This window comes from Meriones unguiculatus, chromosome 2 (genome assembly GCF_030254825.1).
Source record: "Meriones unguiculatus strain TT.TT164.6M chromosome 2, Bangor_MerUng_6.1, whole genome shotgun sequence".
NCBI lineage: Eukaryota > Metazoa > Chordata > Mammalia > Rodentia > Muridae > Meriones > Meriones unguiculatus.
This window is the reverse complement of record NC_083350.1, coordinates 173,787,396-173,810,975: the sequence shown is the minus strand read 5'-3', so window position 1 is coordinate 173,810,975 and position 23,580 is coordinate 173,787,396. Positions and strand designations below refer to the sequence as shown.

Here is a 23,580-nt window from a genome sequence, read left to right as displayed (position 1 = left end):
TCTAAAACCCCTCTCCCCACAATGTTTCACTCTTTCCTACCTCGTTGTTGGGGTGTTGGGGGGTTGAGAAGGGTGGTAGATATAAGAACCTAAATAAAGTAGCATTAAAGAAAATCATGCCAACAGTTTCAAACAATAACAAAAGAACAAGCAGTGAGGTCCCTGTTTGGGGTCACTGTCAGTGCTTACAGAACCTTGAACCAAAGGTAACTGTGGAAATCAAAACTTTTTGCCTTAAAAGACATGCTGCCAGTGGTGGTGAATGCCTTTAATTCCAGATTCAGGAGGCAGAGGCAGGAGGATCTGCTGAGTTCGAGGCCTGCCTGGTTTACAGAGCAAGTTCCAGGACAGCTGTGGCTACACAGAGAAACTATGTCTTAAAAAAACTAAAAACAGAAGAAGACAATGCAGCCACTCCTGATGAGACCTGATAGACTAGGATCAGAGGAAAGGGGAAGAGGACCTCCCTTATCAGTGGACTGGGAGAGGGACACGGGTGGGGAAGAGGGAGGATGGGATTGGGAGGGGAGGAGGGAGGGAGGTACAGGTGGGATACAAAGTGAATAGACTCGAATTAATAAAAATAATTTTAAAAAACTAAAAACAAACATAAAACCAAAACCTAAACAAAACAAAACAAAAAGACAAGCTGGGGCTTAGAGGAATGTCTCACATATGAGATCAGGAAGGACCCACAAAATCTCTACCCAAAACGGGCTCAGGACAGCAGCAGCGAGAAGCTTAACTCAGTAAACTGCCATTTCCAGGTAGGAGGATTGCGGCGGGGGGGGGGGGGGGGGACCCTAGCAAGCTAAGACCATTAGAAAGAGGAGGTGGTATAAGATCAGCAGAGTTGAGGTTGAGTTATTGGCCAGTTAGCATGCAGGGCAACAGTCGTGAATGTGCACCAGTGGGACTGGAGTGCTCTAGCACCTTTCTGAAAGGCAGCAGGTCGCGTGGGTCACACTTTAAAACAGTCCTATCCTTTGACTCAGCAACTCTCCTTCTAGAAATTCATCCTCGGGAGTTAGTGAGGCAAGTGCACAGCACGCGCTAAAGTCGGCCTGCTCTGTCGTAGCAAATTATCAAAGGCGCATCAGTAGGAGGCTGCTAGATTGATTAAACAAATTATGCCTTTTCCACATAAAAGAGCATTCTTCAGCCATCGGAAACTATGAAATAAATTGATAGGGAGAAATGTTACCAAATTAAAAGGTAGGTTGTAAAATGGTACACAATATGATCCTATTTGCATTTATGGTGCTCATTTACATTTAAAATAGAAACACCATATAGGCATTTTCTTCGAAAATCGAGGCAATGCATGGAAAAAAAAAGTAGTAATAATCTCAAAAGATTATATACTTCACCATACCAGGCAAAGAGCATAATTTTGAAGATGTGGAGCCCTTGTTCAAAAACTAAGAATTTCAAGATGGTGAGCACAGAGCATTAAACTAAGCCTGGGGCCTTATGTAACTGTATGGGCCACATGTGCCTAAAGCCAGCCCTGAGAATTCATATAGATACATGGCTTACTATACCACATACTATTACAAGTCACACATACAGCACCCAGGAGGATGTACAACACACTAACGGGGTGGATATCGAGTGGGTGGGAAGGTATATGTGGTCTCTTTCCCTCCCCTTCTGTTTCGTGATTTTAGGGATCATGACAAAAGCAATACATCTTGTAAGAAAGGCAATCCAAAGTTTAGTCAAATTGTTCCTACAAAGAAGCAGCACTTATGGCTGGTGAAACTAGTTGTCTGCCAGTGTGCCATTTGAACACTCCACAAGAGTACCTCCAAGAGAGCAGCCAGGAATGAAGGGCTCAAAATGGGTGGCTCTTCAAAAAGATTTCTGCGGGATGTGGTAAGCCCAGCATTTTAGACTCTGAAGATCACCATGAGTTTGGGCTACACAGTGAGTTCCAGGACAGCCTGTGAGATTCTGTCTCAAAAACAAAACAATAAAAGGAGATCTAGCTATATGGCCTGGTTGACAGAATGTTTATGTAGCCTATATAAAAGCCCACGTTTACACTCAAAAGTAACCACTAGGGTTACTCCTCTTCCTCTCTCCTTTCCCCCCAACCCCATCAATAGGGTCTCACAATATAACCTTGGCTGACCTGGGATTCACTTTGTACATCTGCCTAGTCTTGAACTCACAAAGACTTGCCTGCCTTTGCCTCCCACGTGCTGTGATTGAAGGCTGGATTAAAGGAATGCACTACTATTCCTGGCCAAATACGAATCACTTTCAAAGAGTTTCACATACCAGTGACTCTTAAAAGATACTAATACAGGGCAAAATTTCCTTTCTTTCATATAGAAGACAGAAGTCTAAGATAAAAGCTTGATTTGGGTGACACATCTATAATCTCAGCAGTTAGGAAGCTAAGCCAGGAAAACTGCTGTTTCTAGGCTGACCTGAGTTACATAGAAGGACCCTGCTTAAAATAGTAAATAAATAAATAACTAAAGAGATTTTTCCCCCCTTTGGAAAAGAAACTGCTCTTACATGTCACTTGAGTATGAATATTTTCCCACTGTTCTAAATGGTTCTGACAGTCACAAATTCAGCCAAATAGAAGTATTGCTAGTCATTAGTTGGTTTGATCACCTCCAAGTTAAATGCTTTCTGTAGCTGTATTCTGCTCCTTTGTGGATTCTTTTTCCCACCCTTTATGCCCTCCCCCATTTTATTTCCTATCACTAGATAAGAGAGAAAGAAGAATAGAGGGGGATCTAATTCCTTCATGTTTCTTTACTTGTAGCTGGTGTTTGCTACTTTGTGGGTTCTTCTTTTTCCCACCCCTTATTCCCCACCCCCACTAGAGAGGAGAGAAAGAAGGATGGAGGGGAGAGATACAGATTCTTGAATCTAGCTTCCTTCTTCTTGTTTCCTTTTTGAGCATGACTACTACAAAGTGCAACCAGCCACCCTGAATAACCAATAACCACCAGCCCCACCTGTCAGGGCTCTTGCATTTATATACACTCTAAACAGTTCCCGGAATTCCAAATGTCACACAATTGCAGAAACTATCTGCGACTGGCAAAACCACGCCTCTGCTAGAGCATGAAGCAAATCATTATCAGCTCTTAGAAAGCAGCCCTATATCCCCACACCTGAGATTAAAAGGAAAACATATTGTTATAGTATTTCTGTGCCTTTTAAAGAAACCAAAATTCCAGAATTCTCACTACAGTTTCCCCTGATGTTTATTTACAAGTAGAGCTAAAACCCGGGAGGCCTACTCGGGGTCAGTACGGTAGCATAGGTTCCACCTTGGAGAACACCAAGGTTTGACTAGACAGATCTCCAGATCGTAGCCAAAACACAAGAGCATGTTGGAGTCAGGTTTTTGTGCACTGTGTATTCAAATGCTACTTTCTGTACTCAGAGAGTTGAGTACAGGCTAGACTTTGGCACTGTCATATCTATGAAGCCTCTTCTGTCTCAGTGTTTTCTAAACATTGTTCTCTGTCACCTTCTGATTGATTAAATAAAGAGATGAACAGCCATTAGTTGGGCAGGAAAAAAAGGCCCAAAGAGGGGTTCTATGTAGGGGCTTAGAGAGAGAGAGGAGTTGCCATGGGGACATGGATAAAGAAGGCAGCGCCAGGGCGAGACTAAGATGGCACATAACGGGTCACAAGACTGGGAAGTAGGCCAGGCCAGTATGGTCAAGCTAGAATAGCTTACGATCTGCCCAGTCATTTGCCTGAAGCTTGTAATAAATACATCATTATTCACAGCAAGAATAGGCACAGAAAAACCTTGCATTTTACAAAGGGTACAAGACATTCTCATGTTTATTGATTCCAAATAAGATGGTCTAACACTTCCCAGGTTCAGACTCTCAGTTATACGGTCAGCAACCTTTAACAGGGTCTAATGAGTGTTAGAAAAAGCATGTAGGCGAAAGGACAGTGCTTTCCAGAATTTAGCACTGTGATGTAGTGAGAAAAAAAGTTAACAGGTTCAACAAAAATCTTTTCTCGAGTCCATCATAAGGTGATCCGCGGTGACCAAGTTTCTACAGTACGTCAGGAGTTGCAGACCTTTGACTTCGGAAGCATCTGAGGAATCCACTGCAACTCCATTGGGGAAGCTCTCCAGGAGACTTCAGGGCTTTGTGTAACATAGTGACAAACTATAAATAGAGTGCTGGTAAATCCTACAAGGTGTGTATTTCAATTTATGTGCCTTGAAAGTGTTCAGTCTTATTTTTAATTTTTATTTGAAAATTATATGGGTATAATAAAACAGAGTACCTTATACCAGTGTGGTCTATGCTCAGTCATAGGGACAAAACTAACAAATGCTTTAAGCTAATGTCTTACTTCTGTGATTACCTAAAGCAGAAACCTGTTTTAGGACACCAGTCTGTCTTCACTGACACGACTGAAACCACTCATTCTTGAGAGAATTTTTACCAGGCTGATTGGCTGTTTTTCTACTATTCTCAGTTTCAAAACAGAAAGTATAATGCAGTTGCAAGACATTTTAGAGGATAGGGAGCTATCACATTCACAACACACACGCATACACAGAGACAGACTGATAGAGACAGAGACAGAGACACAGTTAATACATTTACCCTTTTCATAGCCACAGAAGTGTTTTTTTTTTTTCCTTAAGAATTTTAATAACATTTTCTTTTTTAAAAACATGGTCTCCCTGTGTAGCCCCGTCTGAAACTTGATATGGAGACCAAGCTAGCCTGAAACTCATAAAAATCTGTCTGCTGCTGCCTCCCAAGTGCTGGGATTAAAGGCATGCACCACCAGGTCCAGCTATGACATTTTCTTTTAAATGATTGTATCAAGCACACAAGTGTGTGACACGGAGTGTGTGTGTGTGTGTGTGTGTGTGTGTCACTGCGGATGAAACTTAGGACTTCATATACGTTGGGCAAGTACTTTCTACTGAGCTGCCTCCAGCCATTTGTCATTTTGTTTTCCATTTTGAGGCATGGTTCCCCTAAGCTACCCAGGATGGCCTTGAGCTTTCCAGCCCTTTGCCTCAGTGCTCCCGAGTACCTACCTGTAACTATAGATGTGTGTCACCTGGCCTGGCTGCAAGAGTCATTTTCTAACATATCTATTTGGTAGATATTTTGATATTTTGAGACTGAAAAAACCTAGTTGAAGGGAAAGCTGATGTGAAAGTTCGCACACAATGCAGGGGGAGGAACCATCTAGATAATAGTTACACTCCTCTGCCAGCCATCACGAATATGAAACAGTTTCACTGACTTTAACAGTGAGGGCGGGAGGTGGTAGCCCTGGGATCGGAGAGGCAGAAGACTACGGGATGGGACGTGGTGAAGATACTGTTAGTCAGTATACTTTACTATCAAGAATCGGGAGAATGAGATTAAGAATCAACGATAGCTAATGCTTTCAGATGAAGAAACAGTGTCACCTTTGGTAGAACTGATAAAGGGTTGTGAGTTAACAGCTCTTAGGGGTTTTTCCTTCATTGATTTGGTTGAAAAGGAAGCTCCCTGAACAGGGCAACTGAAAACAGAGGCACTAAATCTGCATTCTGTCGTTTGTTAGTGTGAGAGATGGTTACAAAAGGAGACCGACCATATTCCTCACGAAATCTTCAGGACAGGCTGAAGTGGAAGTTTTTGGTTTCTTTAGAAACTCAGCTGTGTTGTGTGAACTTTTTCTTGTGGGTGATGTGGGAATGACACTCCCCCTTATACATTATTTTACGGGACACAGGATCCGTTGCCATGATATATCGCCCTTATTTTAATTTTTTTCAAGGTTGGAACAATATTAAAAATTGTTTGTCATGCCAGATCCAGTAGACCTCGAAGTCATCCCAGGCAGCAGAACACCTGCTTTTAGTGAGGGGTTCAGACTTCCTAAAACAGAACGCTTGGAGAAGAGCCCGCCAACATGGGTGTGTGCCTCCCATGTGATTTCTATGTGCTTTGAGGTTTGAGAAACTGTATCTTGCACATTTCAGAACTAGAGTTAAGAGATCGAGCTGAGGTCTGTGTGGGAGACACACAGGGAGACAGACCAGGAATGTGTTTAAATCTAGGCAGGCCCAAAGTCAAGCTAGGGCTCCAGCACCTACTAGTGGTGTGAGACCCAGCCGGTTACTTAACCACACTAAACCTTGGGCTTCTCATAAATGGAAAATGGAAAGAATAGCTCCCTTCAAAGTGCACCATGAATATGGATAACTGACGTTTCTGTCCTTCCCAGGTGGCTCTGGTGTCAGGATCGGTTCAAATGCCTGCTCTAACATTCCTTGTGTGACTTAAATCAATCACTGCCCCCTCTATGGTCTGATTTTCTAATTTGTAAGGTGAATGCAATCACTTCATAGAATCATCGCAGGAAGTCCATGCATTCATATAGCTAGGTGTGGTGACTCACTCCTCCAAGCTAAGCACTAGAGAGATGGGGCAGGAGGATTAGGAACGCAGTCCTACACAGCAAGTCAGAGGCCAGCTTAATCTAATCTGAGAAACCCTGTCACAGCAGACATTTAAAAGGCTGCCTTGGCTGGGCACGGTGGTATGGGTGTAAGCCTAGCACTCAGGAAGCTGAAACAGGATATGAATCACAGGCAAACCGTAACTACATAGTAAGACCCTGTTTCCAAAATGACTATTACATAGTATTGGATAAGTGCTATTTATAAGAATAAACACACAAATAACTAATAATTTTTTATAATCCACTCTCTTTTCTAAATAGCCTCTGTGGGGTATATCAAAATTAACCTTTTAAAAAGAGATGTATTTATTTTTATTGAATGTATATGGTTGTTGGCCTGCATGTTTATGTATGCAAGTATGTATGTATTACAGCACACGCATGCAGGCATGCAGTGTCCTTGGAGAGAGCGTTAGATCTCTTGGAGCTGAAGTTACAGGTAATAGTGAACTACCCAACCTGAGTGCTGGGAACTGAACTCCAGTCCTCTGCAAGAGCAACAAGTGTTCTTCTCTGCTGAGCCATGTCTCTAGCCCTAAATGCTTTATTTGGATAGATAGTTAAAAAGTGCTACCTTTGGATGTGGTGAAAGAAAGGGAAGCAAAATCACCTACTACCCTTTTGTTGTAATTCTTATACATTTGTAATTATTTAAAGGTGTAAAAAGTTTTAAAAATCAGGGCAGGAAACTTGTCTGAAGTGAGAGGTATTAAGGTGAAAGCTGAGCCGAAATTCAATTTTTTTTCCTTGATTAAATAGTCAAAACTAAGTTGGAGGAAAAAGATATTCTGGTGTGGTGGCTTATACAAGAAATGCTAGCACTGGAGAGGCAGGACAATCAGGAGCTCAAGCCAGCTTTGCCTCTATAAAAAGACTGAAGAAGCCAGTCTGGACTACATGGAATACTAGGTCAACAAACAAACAAAAATTTAGGTGTTTCTCCTCCCACAACCGAATTAACATCAATTTTCAAAATAAACAGTCATTTTCTTCAGACTCCCCAAACTGTAAGTCAGAATCTTCTGGGAATAAAAAGACATGCAAGAAGTCTCCCATGCCCAGTCAGTTCCCCCCAGCCACTCCTATCCCACCCTGCACACACAGAGAATACAAGGATGCTAATGTATTAATCTATTTTTGTTTCTGTAACAAACAGAAACAAAATACTTTGGCTATTTTCTAAAGAGAGGGTTCACATTTTTAGTATTGTGTTCAAATAGTACAATACCGACTGGTGAGCTCCTCCCTCCCCCCATAGCAGATGGTATCATGGAGGTGTGAGAGGAAGATCTTACCGTTAGATATGCAACCAAACAAAACTGGCCAGCCAGCCTTGTCTTTTTTTATAACAGCTCTCTCTTGTGACCTATCAAAGGGTCCCACAAGAACTATCTTGATCCTTTCCTAGGATAATTCCTCTGAGATAGTCAACCTTCAACACATGAACATTTGACAAACTACACATAAACTACAGTTACTGCCTATGACTCAGGTTTTCTCTCCAGAAAGAAGCAGCCCAACTGTAACAAACACAAATTGTCTTTTAGGAAGATCTAGCAACGTATACAAGGCCTTCTTTCCTTTACCTAATACTATGTACCATTTTCATTTTCCTCTATTACTCATAAGAAGCTGACCAAATCTCTCTCTCTCTCTCTTTCTCTCCATCTTTCCATCAAAATTTTCTTACCCTAAGCCCACCCTTCCTTTCCTTCATTTTATTTTTGAGATGGTCTCACTCTATAGCCTAGGCTCACCTAGAACTCAGACTCTGACAGTCAAGTGCTGAATGTCATACTTAGATCGCATGGGTTTGCTTTGGGACACAGGGTTTCTCAATGTTCCCAGACTGGCTTCAGAATTCTAGAACTTACTGCCCAAGTCTCCTAAACCCTGGGATTATAGCGTACACCACTACACTTAATCATATTTTTAAATACACTAGTGCCCCAGCATGTAAATACAGTGTCACTTCAACCAAATGAATCTTTGGAGAATAAAAATATATGAGGGAGAAGGTCCATATAGAGGGTCAAGTCCAAGCACGAGGACGTGAGTTCAATCCCAGCAAAGGCAGTCCTGGTGTGCATGCCTGTAGTCCCAGCCCTGGGAGGCGGAGGCAGAGGGACATAGAGATGACAAGCCAGCACATGCCAGATGTTGAACTTCTGGTTCTGTTGAGAAATCCTGTCTCGGGGCCATAAGGTAAAGAGCAATAACCATGTGGGACATATTTCTCTGTCCGCATTTGCACAAGGATGTGCATACCTGAATACTTCCATGCACCATATACCCCTCCGGCACACATATGATGAACTTCACCTGAATTTTAAGATCTGAATTCAACTTACATTCAGGTTAACCTTCAGTGTGAATAACTTCCAAAGAGCTTGTTTGCCAAGCCCAGCCCAGCAGAAAGCATACAAAATACCAAACACTTGTTTGAAAGGCACTACTCTAAAGGATTTTGTTTTGGCCATTCCTCCTATTGTAACTAATCTTCAAGTGACTCCTATAGTCCTGCAGCTCTCTCTGTCCCTCTTTCCTGGAAGAACTTAATCCTGTATCCTGTCTAAACCCATTGCCTTTGTATTATACATTTAAAGGCACTCTTCTTTGACTTCGTGTTTATGTAATATATGCATCTTAAACATTCATTTCTGCACGTGGTTCTGCCCAAACAAAATAGACCAGAAAGAACCAGAAGACAAAAGTTCCCAAAGGATTTTGTATCAAGGTCTCTTGCCAAGTTCAAACAGATTCGGCTTCTCCATTTCTCCTGACTCTGAATTGCTACTGCTTCACAAAATCGCACACATTTGAAGAACCAGTAGTTGGAAATAAACACACACATTTGTTTCTTAGACAGAGCATTACGATGTAGCTCAGGCTGGTTTTAAACTCACAGAGGTTCAGCTGCCTCTGCCTCTCAAGTGCTGCTTTTAAAGCGTGCAGGTAGAAACTTGATCTTTCCGTAATACCCCTTTACAGGCAGTTCATCTTGGAACTGCCCATTCTCGGCTTAAACACAGTTTTGAGAACATTTCATCACTCTCTATTCTGGACCAAGGGCCTCTAGCATACTTAGCCTCTGTCAGTGAGTTGTATGTCTGCGCTTTTTATCTTGAGATGCTCAGGAACGGGGAGGGGGATGTTAGTAAAGAGCTCAGAGTGGCTTTCAACTCTCAGGCAGGCCCTGCACTTGGGATACTCCTACTTCAGCTGCTCCCCTTCACGCCCAGTAACTAAGGTTACAAACCGCGTCACCAGCCCGGACCACTTCTGAAATTTTTGAGAGGCTCTTTTGTATCTGTTTTACTTTCGCCTTCGGTTACAATGTTCCTGGTGAAGATGGTATCATTGCAATTAACTTTATCAAGAGTCACAGTGTTGCATTTGCTATGTCAAGGATCGCAGCGCTCGCTCTCTACAAATTAATACTCCGTGACGAAGCAGTTTAACATTCCAAGATGAACTGCCCATAAGGGGGTAGGTATTATGGAAAGACCAAGTTTCTACCTGTTGCCGGCACTCGGTCGGAGGCCCCTTTCCTTTTCCGCCCGTGCCCCTCTCGCTTTCCCTCGCGCTTTCGGAAAGCGCGCCACCAGAGTCAATCCCAGACCCGCCGGCCCGGCCCTGGGGATGGTCCGCAATTCCCAGAACGGGGCTCAGGCTTTAGGACCCTGCGCGGAGCTGGGACACGCCTCTTCGCCTTCCAAAGTGAACGGAGCGCTAAAGTAATACCGGAGGAGAAAAGACCGAAGTCCAGAACCCCACATCCCGAGCCGCCCCGACGACCGTACCAACCTAACCCGGACTGCACCCTGCCCGTCCCCGCCCGCCGCCGGGCCCGCGTCCCGCGGCCGCCTCGGGTTTCTCCCTCCGCGCGTGGCCACTCCCCTCCCGCGCCCCAGCGCCGGGCCCTTTCCTGCCCCAGACTCTCCCTTCCCCTTTCCTTCACTCTTCCGCCCCCGCTCTCCATCGCCCCCTGTGATTGGCCGAGCGCGCCGGAGCCCGGCCGGCCAATCGGCGGCCCGGGCTGGCGGCTCTGGGCGTGGCCGCGAAGCCGGGCCCTCAGATCGAGGCTGCCTCCCCCTCTCAGCCGGCAGCACATTCCGCCGCCGTTGCCGCCGCCGGCCCCGCGGTCGTCCTCGCCGGAGCTGCCGTGGTGCCCGGGCTCGGGGCAGGAGAGGGCGTCCGGGGAGCGGAGGCCGCGGAAGCCGGGCGAGAGGAAAGGAGCGGACGGGCGGGCGGCGCAGGCGGCGGCCGGCTTCCTGGGAGCGTCGGTGCGGCGCGGTGGTTGGGGCGGATCCCGCGGGGCCCGGGCGGGGGGGGAGAGTCGCCGGCCCGGCCATGGCGGACAACGAGAAATTGGACAACCAACGGCTCAAGAATTTCAAGAACAAAGGCCGCGACTTGGAGGTACGGTGGGGCCCGCGGCCTCCGGCGCCGGCGGGACGCGGGGTGCGTGCGGAGCCGGGCGGGCGCGGCGGCCGGCATGGCGCTGGGCGGGCGGGCGGGCGGCCGTGACGCGGGCGCCGCGCCGGGAAGTTTGTGCCGGGCCTGCTCCGCCTCCGCCGGCGACAGCGCCCGGGCCCGCCGGGCGCGGCCTAGGCCTGCCCTGCCGAGCCGGCCCGACGCGGCTGCGGGAGGGCGGCCGCCGGGGTACCGGCCGCGGCGGAGGCCCGGCAGCGACCGAGGCTCCGGCGCTGCCCGGGTCCCGACGCCGAGCGTCGCGGGCGGAGGGCGATGGGGGAGCGAGCGGCTACCTCGTAACTTCTCCGGGCCCGAGACGCCTCCTCAGGCAGGCGATTTCTCCGATCGCCCCGACTCCGGCTTTACTCCAGCGTCCAAACTACGGGAGTCAACTTCTCGGTTGAAAAAGACACCCCCGCCGCGGGAGGCGGACCTGGTGATGCTAACACTGCCTTCCGGCGGCCTGGGTTTCGCTCTGGTCCTAGCTGATTCAAGATGTGGCTCACGATGTGCCCTTTCCCAGTCAGAGGACCCTCCTCCCCCTCATTTGAGCTTGTCCGCAGATCTCTCTACTCCTCTCCTGAGAAGACATCACCAGCTTGCATTCTTACATAGAAAGTCCAAAGGGTTCTTATACAAAACTGTCATCCTCTAGTCTACGGTATCCTTTCCTCCACCTCCTGAGGGTGGTGGTGGCAGTGAGGAACCCCGGGTGGGCTGTGGATTGACACCGTCACGTATTTTAAAAGGGAAAAGAAGGCTTCATTGTCTTAGACACAGCTGCTTCCAAGGTTCCATATATTAAACACACAGATTCTCCCCATTGTGATTTTTTTTTTTTAAATAAACTCTTTCCTTCAGCGTTGGGATTTTTTTTTTTTTTTTTGTAGGTGCCTAGTGATTTTCTTTTTTTTTTTTTTTAAACACAAACCATTCTAATTGAGTTTAGCTTTTAAGAGAAAGTGGTAAAGTGTGTTATGCCCCTATGTATTTTTGTATCTTATCTTCATACTCCTGTGGTTTGTTTCTGAATTTGAGCATTTGCTTGATTGAGACAGCAACTTTTGTTTACTTTTCACAGTGCCATTCAATCCTTTAATGTAGTTTATCCTGTTTTAGGTGATTGCAGTAGTTACAAAGACTGTTTGTCCGAGGGTGTTTGTGGCTGTTTAGAGATTGTTTGAATGTTAATAAAGTTTATCTTTGGGATCATTTTTTTATAGTGGAAGAAATTGTGAAGATTTGTATGTAGAAGTATTTTTTCTGTATCTGTGTGTCTGTGCATCATGTGTGCCTGGTGTCCAGGGAAGTCAGAAAGGTGTGGTCCCCTGGAGCTGGAGTCACAGACAGTTGTCCTCCGCCGTGTGGGTGCTCGGAACTGAACTACTCAACTATTTCTTCAGCTCCCAGATTACTCTCTATTGGAGTACTGTTCATGTCGCTAAACTCAGCCTTTTAAATGTGTAATTCATGGTTGTCATTAAATTTACATGTGGAGCAATGCTTTTTTTTACTAATATGAATATTTAGAATGGGAAAATCAGGTTAGGAAACTATGAAACTGATAAATACCACAAAGTTAGAAATTTCAGAAAAATATCAGATAACCAACCAGTGTCTTTAATTCCTTTATTTTGCTACCTGTTTCTAACCAGTTCCTTGAAATGTGATTCACATACTATACAATTCACCCATGTAAAGTGGTTTTCAGTTGTGTTCACATAGTTGTGCAGTGAGCACCAAAGTCAATCTTAGAGTATTTACTCCTCTCTAAAGAACCCCTGACATAAGTCATTAGAAGTGACTCTTCATCTACTCCCGCCCAAAATGTTTTGTTTGTTTTGATTGCCTATTCTGAATGCTTCATGTGAAGTTCGTGATTTTTGTGGCTACCTGCCTTGAAGGTTTATCCATACTTGTAACAGGAGTGTTTTCTCCTTAGGTCTGAATAATATTCCTGCATGTAGTTATACCACATTGTGTTTACTAGTTTATCTTCATGGACATGGTTAACCCTTTCCAGTCAGTTACTATTGCTGTAGGGAGCATTTATGTCCACATTTTTGAGTAACTTTTTTTTTATTTCTTTTCATTATAAACCTAGAATGCTAGGTAATGCCGAAACTTTACATCTAACTTTTTATAGGGTTGCCAGACTTACTTTATCCCTTTCCACCTCTTCCTCTTGTTGTTTTCTTTAGGACAAGGTTTAACTACGTAGCTGTAGCCCAGAATAAGCTTACACTCTCAAATCTTTCTCGCTCATCCTCCTGAATACTAAAATTACCAACATGTGCCACTATGACCTACCTGCCAGCTGTTGTTGTTGTTTTTTAAATATCTATGTGTTATTCCTGCTTTTCCCTTCCAAGTGCTGGGATTGCAAGCATGTACCACCCTACCCTGTTTTAAAGTTACTCTTTTAAAAAAAAATTACCCTTATTATGTATTTCTTGCCACTGTAGGCTAACAGATTAAATACTGATTATACCTGGCTAGCATGATAGGTAACTTAAAACTATATATAAATGCTTTTTAGATATATTTTGAGATCATAACTGACCCACTCTGATGACTGAATACTATGTGCATTAGAAATTAGAATATTTTCATTTTTATACCTACAAATATGACTAAAGAAAAGTTATCTTTGTGACTTATTCAGAATCACATAAATGGCTGTTTGGTGGTGAATCATAGCATGTACGATGCCTTGGGTTTGATCTTCAGTACCACAGAAGAAAAGGAAGGCTTCTAAAAATCATGTGTATTTGTAATGAGACAGAAACATCTTTTATTACTTCTAGTCTGTTGTATGTTACCTTTATGCCTGTATCTTTCCAAAGCCTGTATGTACATTTTCTCCCCTCCACATAGAGTTGCTGCATTGTTACATATGCAATGTGTGTAGAAAATGGTATAGTTACTGCATTGTGTTACATATGTAATAATGTATGTGAAATATAAGTGATCCTAAGAAAATAGCTTTATAAAAAGACTTTGAAAAATTTTTAAGATTTATGTTTTAGAGGAAGCAGGACTATTGCTAGAGTTACAGCGAGAATTAGCCTACATGCCCTAAGTGCTATTTTAGCATTTAATCTGTGCTTTAAAAATATTTCACAGGATATGATTCCTTTTCAAAAATCTAGTTTCTATTTTGCCATTACAGTATTTCTCTGTTTAGACCAGCTGTACCCTAAGTGCTTAATAGTGTCAGGTGGATGGTGGCTAACTTAGTAGACAGTGGATATGTAAGTATACAGTAGCATATAGAGTGAGGTAATTGTTATATTTTGGGGAGAGGTTGATTGGAAATAATGAGTACAAAATCTGCCAGTTAAATTTTACCTGATCTCTGTGTGTGTGACCTTGGAAGAATCATTTAAGTCATAAGATTTTTTTTCCATCTACTAAACTGATAGCCTGACATCTGCTTTTATGAGTACTGTATACCTACTGTGTAGGTTAGTGTTAGTGAGATGCCTGACAACTCACTACAATTTATCTTTTATGGTGGAGGGAGAGGGGAATCTAATAGGATTAAGTGTGATCTACTCTCTTGCTCCCCTATCTACAGTTAGTTGTGTGTGTTTGGTTTTTAGGGTTTTTGTTTTTGTTTTCCTGTGTGTATATAACTTATGTTACTTTGCACTTCAGATCACATTAAAGAGTCAATGGAGAATTGCCTATCGGAGGGCACTTTGGGCATAGTGATACGATGTGACCCTTCTGAAGTCATAATTTTATGATTCATCTGTTTCTAATACTCTTAGTACCTTTTAGTATATCAGTCCTGCCTGCAAAAAAAAAAAAAAAAAAAAAAATAGCCATGCTCTCTTGAAAGACAGAAGTCAAAGGAAGTGTTTGTGTCTCTTTGAAATAATGTTTAAGGAGTTAACAGATGATGTCATCAAAACTTGACTTCTTTCCTGTCATGTGGTAGAGGATTGTCCAGTGCTGGTTTGAGGTAGTAACTAACATAAAGAAGGGTTTTGCAGTGCAATACGGGAAATGAGTAGTGACCAAACCGCTAGTGTGACTTGCCAACAGTAAGCAAGTTAGGTAGTAGGGAGGACTTCTTTTGTAGCATTTCTAACAAACTTTCAAAGTTTTTATAAGCATTCTAAATGTTTGCAAGTTGAAATAGGATGTAAAATATGTTGAAAAGTAATTTGCTCTTTTGAAAACAGCTTATGCTAAGTATTAAAATAACACATAATTCTGAGTATAAAATATGAAGCCAGGTTGAAAAGGAATAAAAATGATGGGCTTCTTTGTTTTTGGAAAGCTTCGTTAACTCACAGTGTACAGAGTGAAAAACATTGCTAAGCCATTAAGTCTTATTAACTTTAGAGACTGACCTCTCTCATCACAAATCTTGGAACATATTTACTGTGCTTAAAATAACTACTACCTAATTCTTCAAATAATAGTCCAAGCATGAAACAATATGAGACATCTAATAGAAATATCAATAGGATTTAAATTATTTCTTTAGCTTCTTATCAGCTTTTCTGGTTTATAAGACAGCTGACTTCAGAATTGCCTCATTGATAATTTTCTTAAAATACCAAGATGTCCTTGTTTTTCATTGTTTAATAAGTATGCCAAATGAATATACACTATTGAGAAGAGTATATGAGTGATTTTGAAAGAATGAAATAGCTTTAGGAAAAATACATATGTAGTTGCTTGGTTTAGTTTTTATAGGCACTTGAGTCCAAGCTCCTGTACTTTCTAATAAAGTCATTTTTGGGGGGGTGTTTTTTATTTTTGAGAAAGAATCTCACTGCCCCTAGCTGACCTGGAATTTGCTATGTAGACCAAACTGGCCTTGAACTCACAGAGATCTGCCTGCCTCTACCTCTAAAGTGCTGGGTTTAAAGACATGCACCATTATACTATACCCTTAATGTAGCTTTTGGGGGTTTTTGGTTTTTAGTGTTTTACTTTTATGTGTATGGATGTTTTGCCTGCATGTATGTCTGTACCACATGTGTGCCTATTGTTTGCCAGGGATAAAGAGGGTGTCCTATCCCCTGGATCTGGATTTGCAGGTGGTTGTGAACCATCATGTGGGCGCTAAGAATCAAATCTGGGTCCTGGGAGAGCAACTATTGCTCTTAGTTGTTGAGCCATCTCTCCAGCTTCATAGGTAGGTATCCCTGAGAGTTATGATTGTGGGTTATCATCCCAGTGTTTTCTGGGATAGTGGACATTTATTTAAGGCCTTTACTGAATGAGAATGCATAATCAATTTGACATGCTTTGCTGATTTGAAGACCTTCGGGTTTAGTTTTGGCACAGAGACAGGAGCATAAGGAAACTTTTGAGCACCTGTTACAGGTGTGTTTACCAGTTTATCTCAATCTTAGAAATTAAAGAAATTTGTACTTCTGACGTAACAGACAAGGGAGTGATTTATCTCAGGTGTATGGAAGTCTCCTGTAGTTTTTTCCCTTGAGGCAGGGTTTCTCTATGTAGCCTTGGCTGTCCTAAACTTCGTAGACCAGGCTGCCCCCTAACTCACCTTGATCTGCCTGCCTCTGTCTTCCAGAGTGCTGGGATTACAGGCATGTCCCAAGGCTGTGTTCCGTGGTAATACTGTACCCTACTATCTTGTTTTTTCTCAGCCTAATGCAGATCTCAAATTTGGTCAAAAGGTTTTGCTTGAAAGCACTACTAGCATACTCTGTAGGTTAGGCATTACTGTTCCTTTGTGCACAGAGATTTTTGGAATTTTGTATCACTTGTGAATTTCTAACACTTAAAAACACACTTGTTTTTCGTTTAGATTTGGTTAAGTCGGTGTTCAGGGAGACTCCCTTCATCTTCTAGACATTACTGTGAGAATAGTCTTCTGAGTGGTACCTACAAAATTCAACAGAGCTGGGCGTGGTAAGGCAGCACATGCTTACAATCCCAGATACAAAATTTAATATTTTCAGTAGTCAAGCTGCTCATTACCAGCAATTGTCTTTGACCTGAAAATCATTATGCCTACTAACCAGTGTGAATTAGAAGTGTTTTCTGAGACGGGAGCAACAGCTTAGGAGTGCTGACTGATGCTCTACCTGGCTCAGTTTCTGTCACCTCAGACCCAGTTGTCCCTCCAATCCCAAGAAATCTTTCTGGACAGACTAGGCTGCGGCAGGACAATTCCCGTAAGGTTGAAGTTAACCTGAGCTCTAGAGGATCAGGGAGGAGGAGACAGCAAGGGGAAGAAAGAACCCTGTGTGTTTTAGCTCAAAAGCCTGTAGATGTTTGGGGCTAGAGACTCATTAAGGACCCTTTTGATATTTTCCAATTTGGAAATTAAAATTGATATATTACAGGGTGTTTTTGTTTGTTTTTTGAGGCAGGGTTTCTTTTCGCAGCCATGGCTGTAGATCAGGCTGGCCTTAGGCTCATAGATCTACCCTTCCTCCACCTCCTTAGCATTGGGATTAAAGGCCAGGCCCAGCTAAAATCGATCCTTTTTAAATGTTGAGCTGGAGAGATAACTCGGCAGGCAAAAATTCAATCCCTAGGATCTGTGTGGTGGAAATGGGATAACCAACCCCTCAAAGTTATTTTATATGAATATAAAAAAATAATAATAATGGAAAATAACTTGGCTTCCCCAAACCAAAATTATTTAATGAGAAGAATGTTCATATTTAACATCTTTCATATCTCTTTAATATCTGGTGTAAGAGGAGACCACTGAATTTCCATATCAATTTCTAAATTTAGCATACAGATAAGTGTTTGGGGGAAAAAAACATTTACCTTTCAGGATACTCTTTTTTTTGTTTATTTGGTTTTTCGAGATAGAGTTTCTCTGTGTAGCCTTGGCTGATCTAGAACATGTAGATCATGCTGGCCTTGAACTCACGGTGATCCACATGCTTCTACTGCACAGAGTAGTGGGATTACAGATGTGTGCCACTGCACCTGGCTTTTCAGGATGCTTCACCGAGAATATTATAGTGTAGCTTCAGGGATGATGATTTCATAAAGATTGGTTGAAGTGTTAAATCTGAAGCCATATCAGTGTACATCTTACATTATTGTTAGGCTATGATACTGACTTACATGTCAAATGTATCTGTGTGTTGTTTTGTTACATGTATTGAGTTATTTGGAAAGAATTCCAGTGACTAAACCAAACTGAAGTTATTCAGATCTTCCAAATGCTGACATAGTTTGTTATGCAATGAAAAGATTTCCTCCCAACATAAAAAGAGTAAAACAGAAAGGAAGAAAGGAAGGAAGGAAGGAAGGAAGGGAGGGAGGGAGGGAGGGAAAGAAAGAAAGAAAGAAAGAAAGAAAGAAAGAAAGAAAGAAAGTTAGTTCACAATTCAATATTAGTGCAATTCAGAAAAATCACTAAAAAAAAAAAGTCAAGCTCATGGTGGTGAACACAGTTTTCTAAAACTAATTAATGCTTGAAAGCCCAAATTTTATCTTTAGCAGTAAATACTATAAAGTTGGTTTTCTTTACTCATTTAAAAAAAAAAATCTGTCAGACACTGAATCAGAAAACCTTAATTGCTATCATTCTTTCAAGTGAAAATCCTTTCTTTAAAAAAAAAAAAAAAGTTCAGTTCACAATCTAAGTGCCCAAGTACTTTTATACATATGACTAGAGAAGGTGATATTGCTGTAGGAGTGATGTATATATAATCCTGTTTTGTCACATAGTTAGAAAGAAAAGGTCAGTATTTAATTGATAAATGTTCTCTGTGTGTGTGTGTGTGTATTGAGGCAGGGTCTCTCATTGTAGCCTTGGCTGGTTTGTAACTTGTCGTGTAGCCTCACTTGCCTAGAACTCACCGTAGACCAGACTGGCCTTACAGCCCAGGTGCCAAGATTAAAGGTGTCCGCTGCCATGCCTGTTGTCAAGGAGTGTGGGCGCTTTGTCTGCATGTGTGTCTGCACGGTGCATACCTGGTGCTGCTGAAGGCCGGAAGAGAGTGTTGATCCCCTGAGACTGGAGTAGCAGATGGTTGTAAGTAGCTGTATGGGTGCTGAGAATTGAACCCAATTCCTCTAGAAGAGTAGCCAGAGTTCTCAATTACTGAGTCATCTCTCCAGCCCCAAGGACATTCTTCAATAACTTGCCCTAACTGCAATACAGTGACACCATTACAGCATAATTATGGTTTATCTTAATTCACGCTAGAGCACTAGCAGTTTTAACCCCCTTACCTCAGTGTAGTAGTAACATGCAGATATACACCCATACATCAACAGGCACATCATTAATGTATGTTTCGTCAGGAAGATAGTTTTGACCTTAAAAATTCCTTTAAAATGTCTCAGGACCCCTGGCCCTGAGGACCATACTCTTATAATCACATTCATAGTTTTATTGGCATTGCTTTTGTTGCAGATAATTGTGACTTATAATTACTACAGACTCTTAAAATTATTTTTTACCTTTATTTTGTATGTGTGTGAGTACATGGATACATGTTTGCCACAGCAGGCATGTAAGATCAGTGGACAGTTTGAAAGATTTGATTCTGTCTTTCTAGCAGGTCGGTTTGGGGGAGCAGACTCAGATCATCAGGCTTTTGTTTGTTTATTTTTGTTGTTGTTGTTGAGACAGGGTTTCTCTGTGTAGCCCTGGAACTCACTCTGTAGAACCTCCCGCCTCTGCCTCCCCGGGTCCTGGGATTTAAATGCATGTGCTGCCTCTACCACCTGGCTTAATGCTTTATGTAGACTTTGTTGCTGCTTTCCCATAGATTTTAAGTTTAACCAGAAAACAGTTGTTTTGTTTTGTGTTTTGTGCCTGCACCCTATGTCTGTGTACCACATATGTGCAGTGTCTGCAGAGGTCTGGAAAGGGCATCAGATTGCCTGGTCGTAGAGTTACCGATGGCCCTAGGGGGCCATGTGAGTGATGGGAATTGAACTGGGTAGATCAGCCAGTGTCCTTATCTACTGAGCCACCTTACAGCATTAGAAAGCACTTCTCGTTCACACTGTGTAGCAGCCAGAATGATTTTATTTTCAGATCATGGACATTTTCTGGTAATATGAGTAGCCTGACACTTGAAAATTAGTACCAAAACAAAAGTTGTTTGCTTGTCACTTTTACCATAAATTTAATTTACTTTAAACTTAACATAAACTCTATGTGATATGCACACCTATAATCTCAACTTAGGAGACCAGAGACAGGAGCATAAAGAAGCCAACATGGTATACATACTATGACCCTGTCCTGTTTTCTTTTTAACTTGTAAGATTAATAGAAGTTACATTTTGCTTGGAACATCATTGAATTTTTATTAACAAAAGTCAGAGTAGAGTGTTTCCTAAACTGATTATGGACATACTTTCTAATACCAAAAAGCAAAATTTTTTGTTACTATCGACTGAGTCTATCATGGCCTCTATTATGACGGATTGTATCTCTTGAATCTTGAACCAAAACAAAGTCCTCCCTCTTACAAAGAAGTATACTGTCTTTGGTGTCCTTCTGTTACTGCTCTCCCACCTGAGCTGTCAGCTGCCCCTAATGCCTGCTCTGGTTTTAATGCTATATTTGTGCTTCCTCCAAGTAACAGTATCCTGGAATCCCCAAACTGAGTGTTCTCTGCTTGGTCATTGAAGTTGGTCCTGTCTTGTTGCTATTTGATCTGTCGCTTTAACCATTTTGAGCTTTTGGTAGTCCAGAAAAAGAATCAAAATGTTAATCTAATGTTTTCACATATTTACATCATACCTGGTTCTTCAGTAGATTGTATGGAAATCCAAGTGGGGTTTTCTGGGGGGTGGGATCCTCTCGTGGTCGGAAGGTTATTGTGGTCTTTTTGATGCTATGAAAATTGAAAGTTGTGGAGCTAGCATGGTGGCACATGCCTTTAATCCCAGCATTTGGGAGGCAGAGGCTGGCTGATTTCCGGGAGTTCTAGGCCATCCTGGTCTACAAAGAGAGTTCCAGGACAGTCAGGACTACACACAGAGAAACCCTACCTCCAAAAGTAAAAAAAAAGTTGAAAGTTGCTCAATAACTCCAAGCAGAAGGAGCTGTTTTAGGGAACAGACCCAGCTCAAAAATAGTTCAACCATAATGGGAGATCTTGTTCTTATAATTAGATAAATCCAAAGCACCAGCTGGCATTTTGATTAGAGTCAGCATCTAGGGATGACTGATGATATAAGCAACAGTATGGATACAACTTTGCTTTCTTTAAGAAGTGAATTAAAAAAAAAAAAAAGAAAATATACACACATACAATCACGTTTACCAATAGGGAAGGTTCAGCAAAACTACTCTGCATGAATATTCTGACACCAGACTTGAGAGATTTTCTGAAAATTTGGAAAATTTTTTTAATGTTACCCTTTCAAACAGGTTGTTGTTGTTTTGTTTTTGTTTTTTTTGTGGGGTTTTTTGTTTGTTTGTTTGTTTTTTGTTTTGTTGTTTGGTTTGGGTTTTTTTTTTCTTTTTTTCTTTTTAGTAAGCTATTGGCTTGATGTCCTCTAAATCAGTTTCAGAAGCTGTAGGCTTTACTCCCACAAGATTGCCCCCTATTTTTCATATGCTATTTGCAGGCACAGGTTGTGGCCTTTTGATTGATCAGCTAGCTGTAAATCCAGATTACTATGACTACCTTCCTCTGGTTCAATTACTTTGCTAAAGTAGCTCACAGAGTTCAGGAAAACAATTACAGATACTAGAAAGCTACAGTTGAACAGCCAAGTGGAAGAGTTATGTGGGAAGGGCTGCAGAGCGTCCATGACCTCTCCCAGTGTGCTGCACTCCGGGTACTCCTACACATTCGGCTCCTAAAACAAACCAGATCATTGTTCTTAGGGTGGGGGGTCATTTGATATATACACATCATTTACATGCATAGGCATGATTAAGTATTGGTGGTTGGTGATCACTTTAGCTCTCTCTCTCTTGCCTGGAAGTTGGAAAGTAAAGATGAAAAGGCTATGCCCTAAGGCTGGGACAAACTTATATGTAAGGCTCTGGGTTTGATTAACAGCTCTGCAAATGATAATAATGATGAACTTAAACCCCAGATCTCTAAGTATGCTCATCATATGCCCAGCCACTGTCATATAAGCATTCTAATGGCATTCTTTGGTTGGTTGGTCTTGTTGTTTTGAAACAGGGCCTCTCTGCCTCCTGGGCTTAAAGGCATGTGCCACCACAGCTGGCTGGTATTCTTTCTGAGCACAGTCTTCCTTTGAAACCGAGGCTGGCCTTTTTTTTGATGCCCCTACCTCATTCTCCAGGTTGCTAGGTTATAGGTATGGCATATGCCACCATGAATGGCTTCTAAAGACACTCTTACCCTGAAATTCCAAAGATTTTGGAAGATGTGTTGCAGGGGGTTGGGGAGTACCCAAATAAATAATTTAATAATATAATGTTAAATGTCTGGAATAAGTAACTCAGTGAAGACAGAAAGTAATCTACTGGTTGTTAACAGTTAGGATAGAGGGAATGGGGAAAATGCTTTGTATATAGGGCTGTTGTTTGATGAGAGAGAGTCACCTGGAGTTAGAAGGTAAACAGTCATTATGAAAACTCCCTGTTGTGTTTAGGTGAGTAAACCTATGGTGTGTGAGTTTTACTAATGATGATAACAAAGAAAAATTAATTAAAAGAGTGCTTTGGGGTCATAACCAATTTACACTACCCAGTAGTTACAGTTGAATTTGTGCAAGCAGCTCTTTGTCACTGTCCTTTACTTCTACCCTTTCCTTTATTGCATGCATTGTTCTGCAGATATTTATTCAGCATCTGAGTCTGAAATTCTGTTATAATCATGCGCCTAAAGCAATGAACAATATAGGCTTAATTCCTAGTCTACCAGGCCAAGATCTCTTAGAGCCCTGGGCTTAGGCTGACCACATGGAGTGTTTAACCATTTTGAGCTAGTTATAGTAAACGGCTTTGTTTCCTTAACAAACCTTCAGTTGCAGGGAAAGGCAATCCTGAGTGTTTTCTATTTGTTAACTCTTCCCTTGAATAGAAAAGCTTGATCTCTAGAATTAGAAGACTAAGGATTACATTTCATTAGCCACAAAACATTAGGAAAGTTTTGTTTTCAGCCTTAACTTTTGCATCTTAAAAATTTGAATCCCACCTTTGTGGGTACTTGTTTTGATTGAACTTTTAGGTAATAACCAGAAGCTCTCTTTTATTTAAATTAAGGTCAAGTAGGGTAGGCTATTAGGAAAGTTTCCAGGTCAGTTCTCACAGTGTCTGACACCAAAGATAAGATTTAAGGATTCATGATTTTTATCATACTGCCTGTCAGCTGCCAAATGAACTACTCTCCCCCCACCCCAGCTACTATGTTAATCTTGGTATTAAGTTAAGTTACTAAAGATAATTTAGCTGAGCTCATAAACTGCCCAAGCTAAAGCATATCGATTGATTGACCAATCAGCCTTCCTTCCTTTTTTCTTTCTGTCGGTCTGTTTATAGACTGGCTTTTTGGGGGCCATAAGGTGCCTTCCTCCTAATTCCGTGCCTGTCAGGTCTAGTAGGGAGTATGGAGAGCATCAGGAGAGTTTCTTTGGGAAAAGGTTGCTACTGTAATGGCGTTTTATTCTTTTCTGTTTACTTGCTACAATGTTGCAGATCACTACTGGCTCT

At 42.1% G+C, this 23,580-nt stretch overlaps 1 protein-coding gene across 1 annotated transcript in view; it reads left to right on the top strand.

The window, feature by feature from the left end:
* The first annotated feature begins 10,550 nt into the window (after nt 1-10,550).
* Kpna4 (karyopherin subunit alpha 4) overlaps nt 10,551-23,580 on the top strand; it is a 62,714-nt gene continuing 49,684 nt past the window's right edge. Inside the window, exon 1 of the mRNA XM_060378420.1 lies at nt 10,551-10,904. Coding sequence (XP_060234403.1) covers nt 10,836-10,904 — 69 coding nt within the window. The 5' untranslated portion in view covers nt 10,551-10,835. The remainder of the gene's footprint in view (nt 10,905-23,580) is intronic.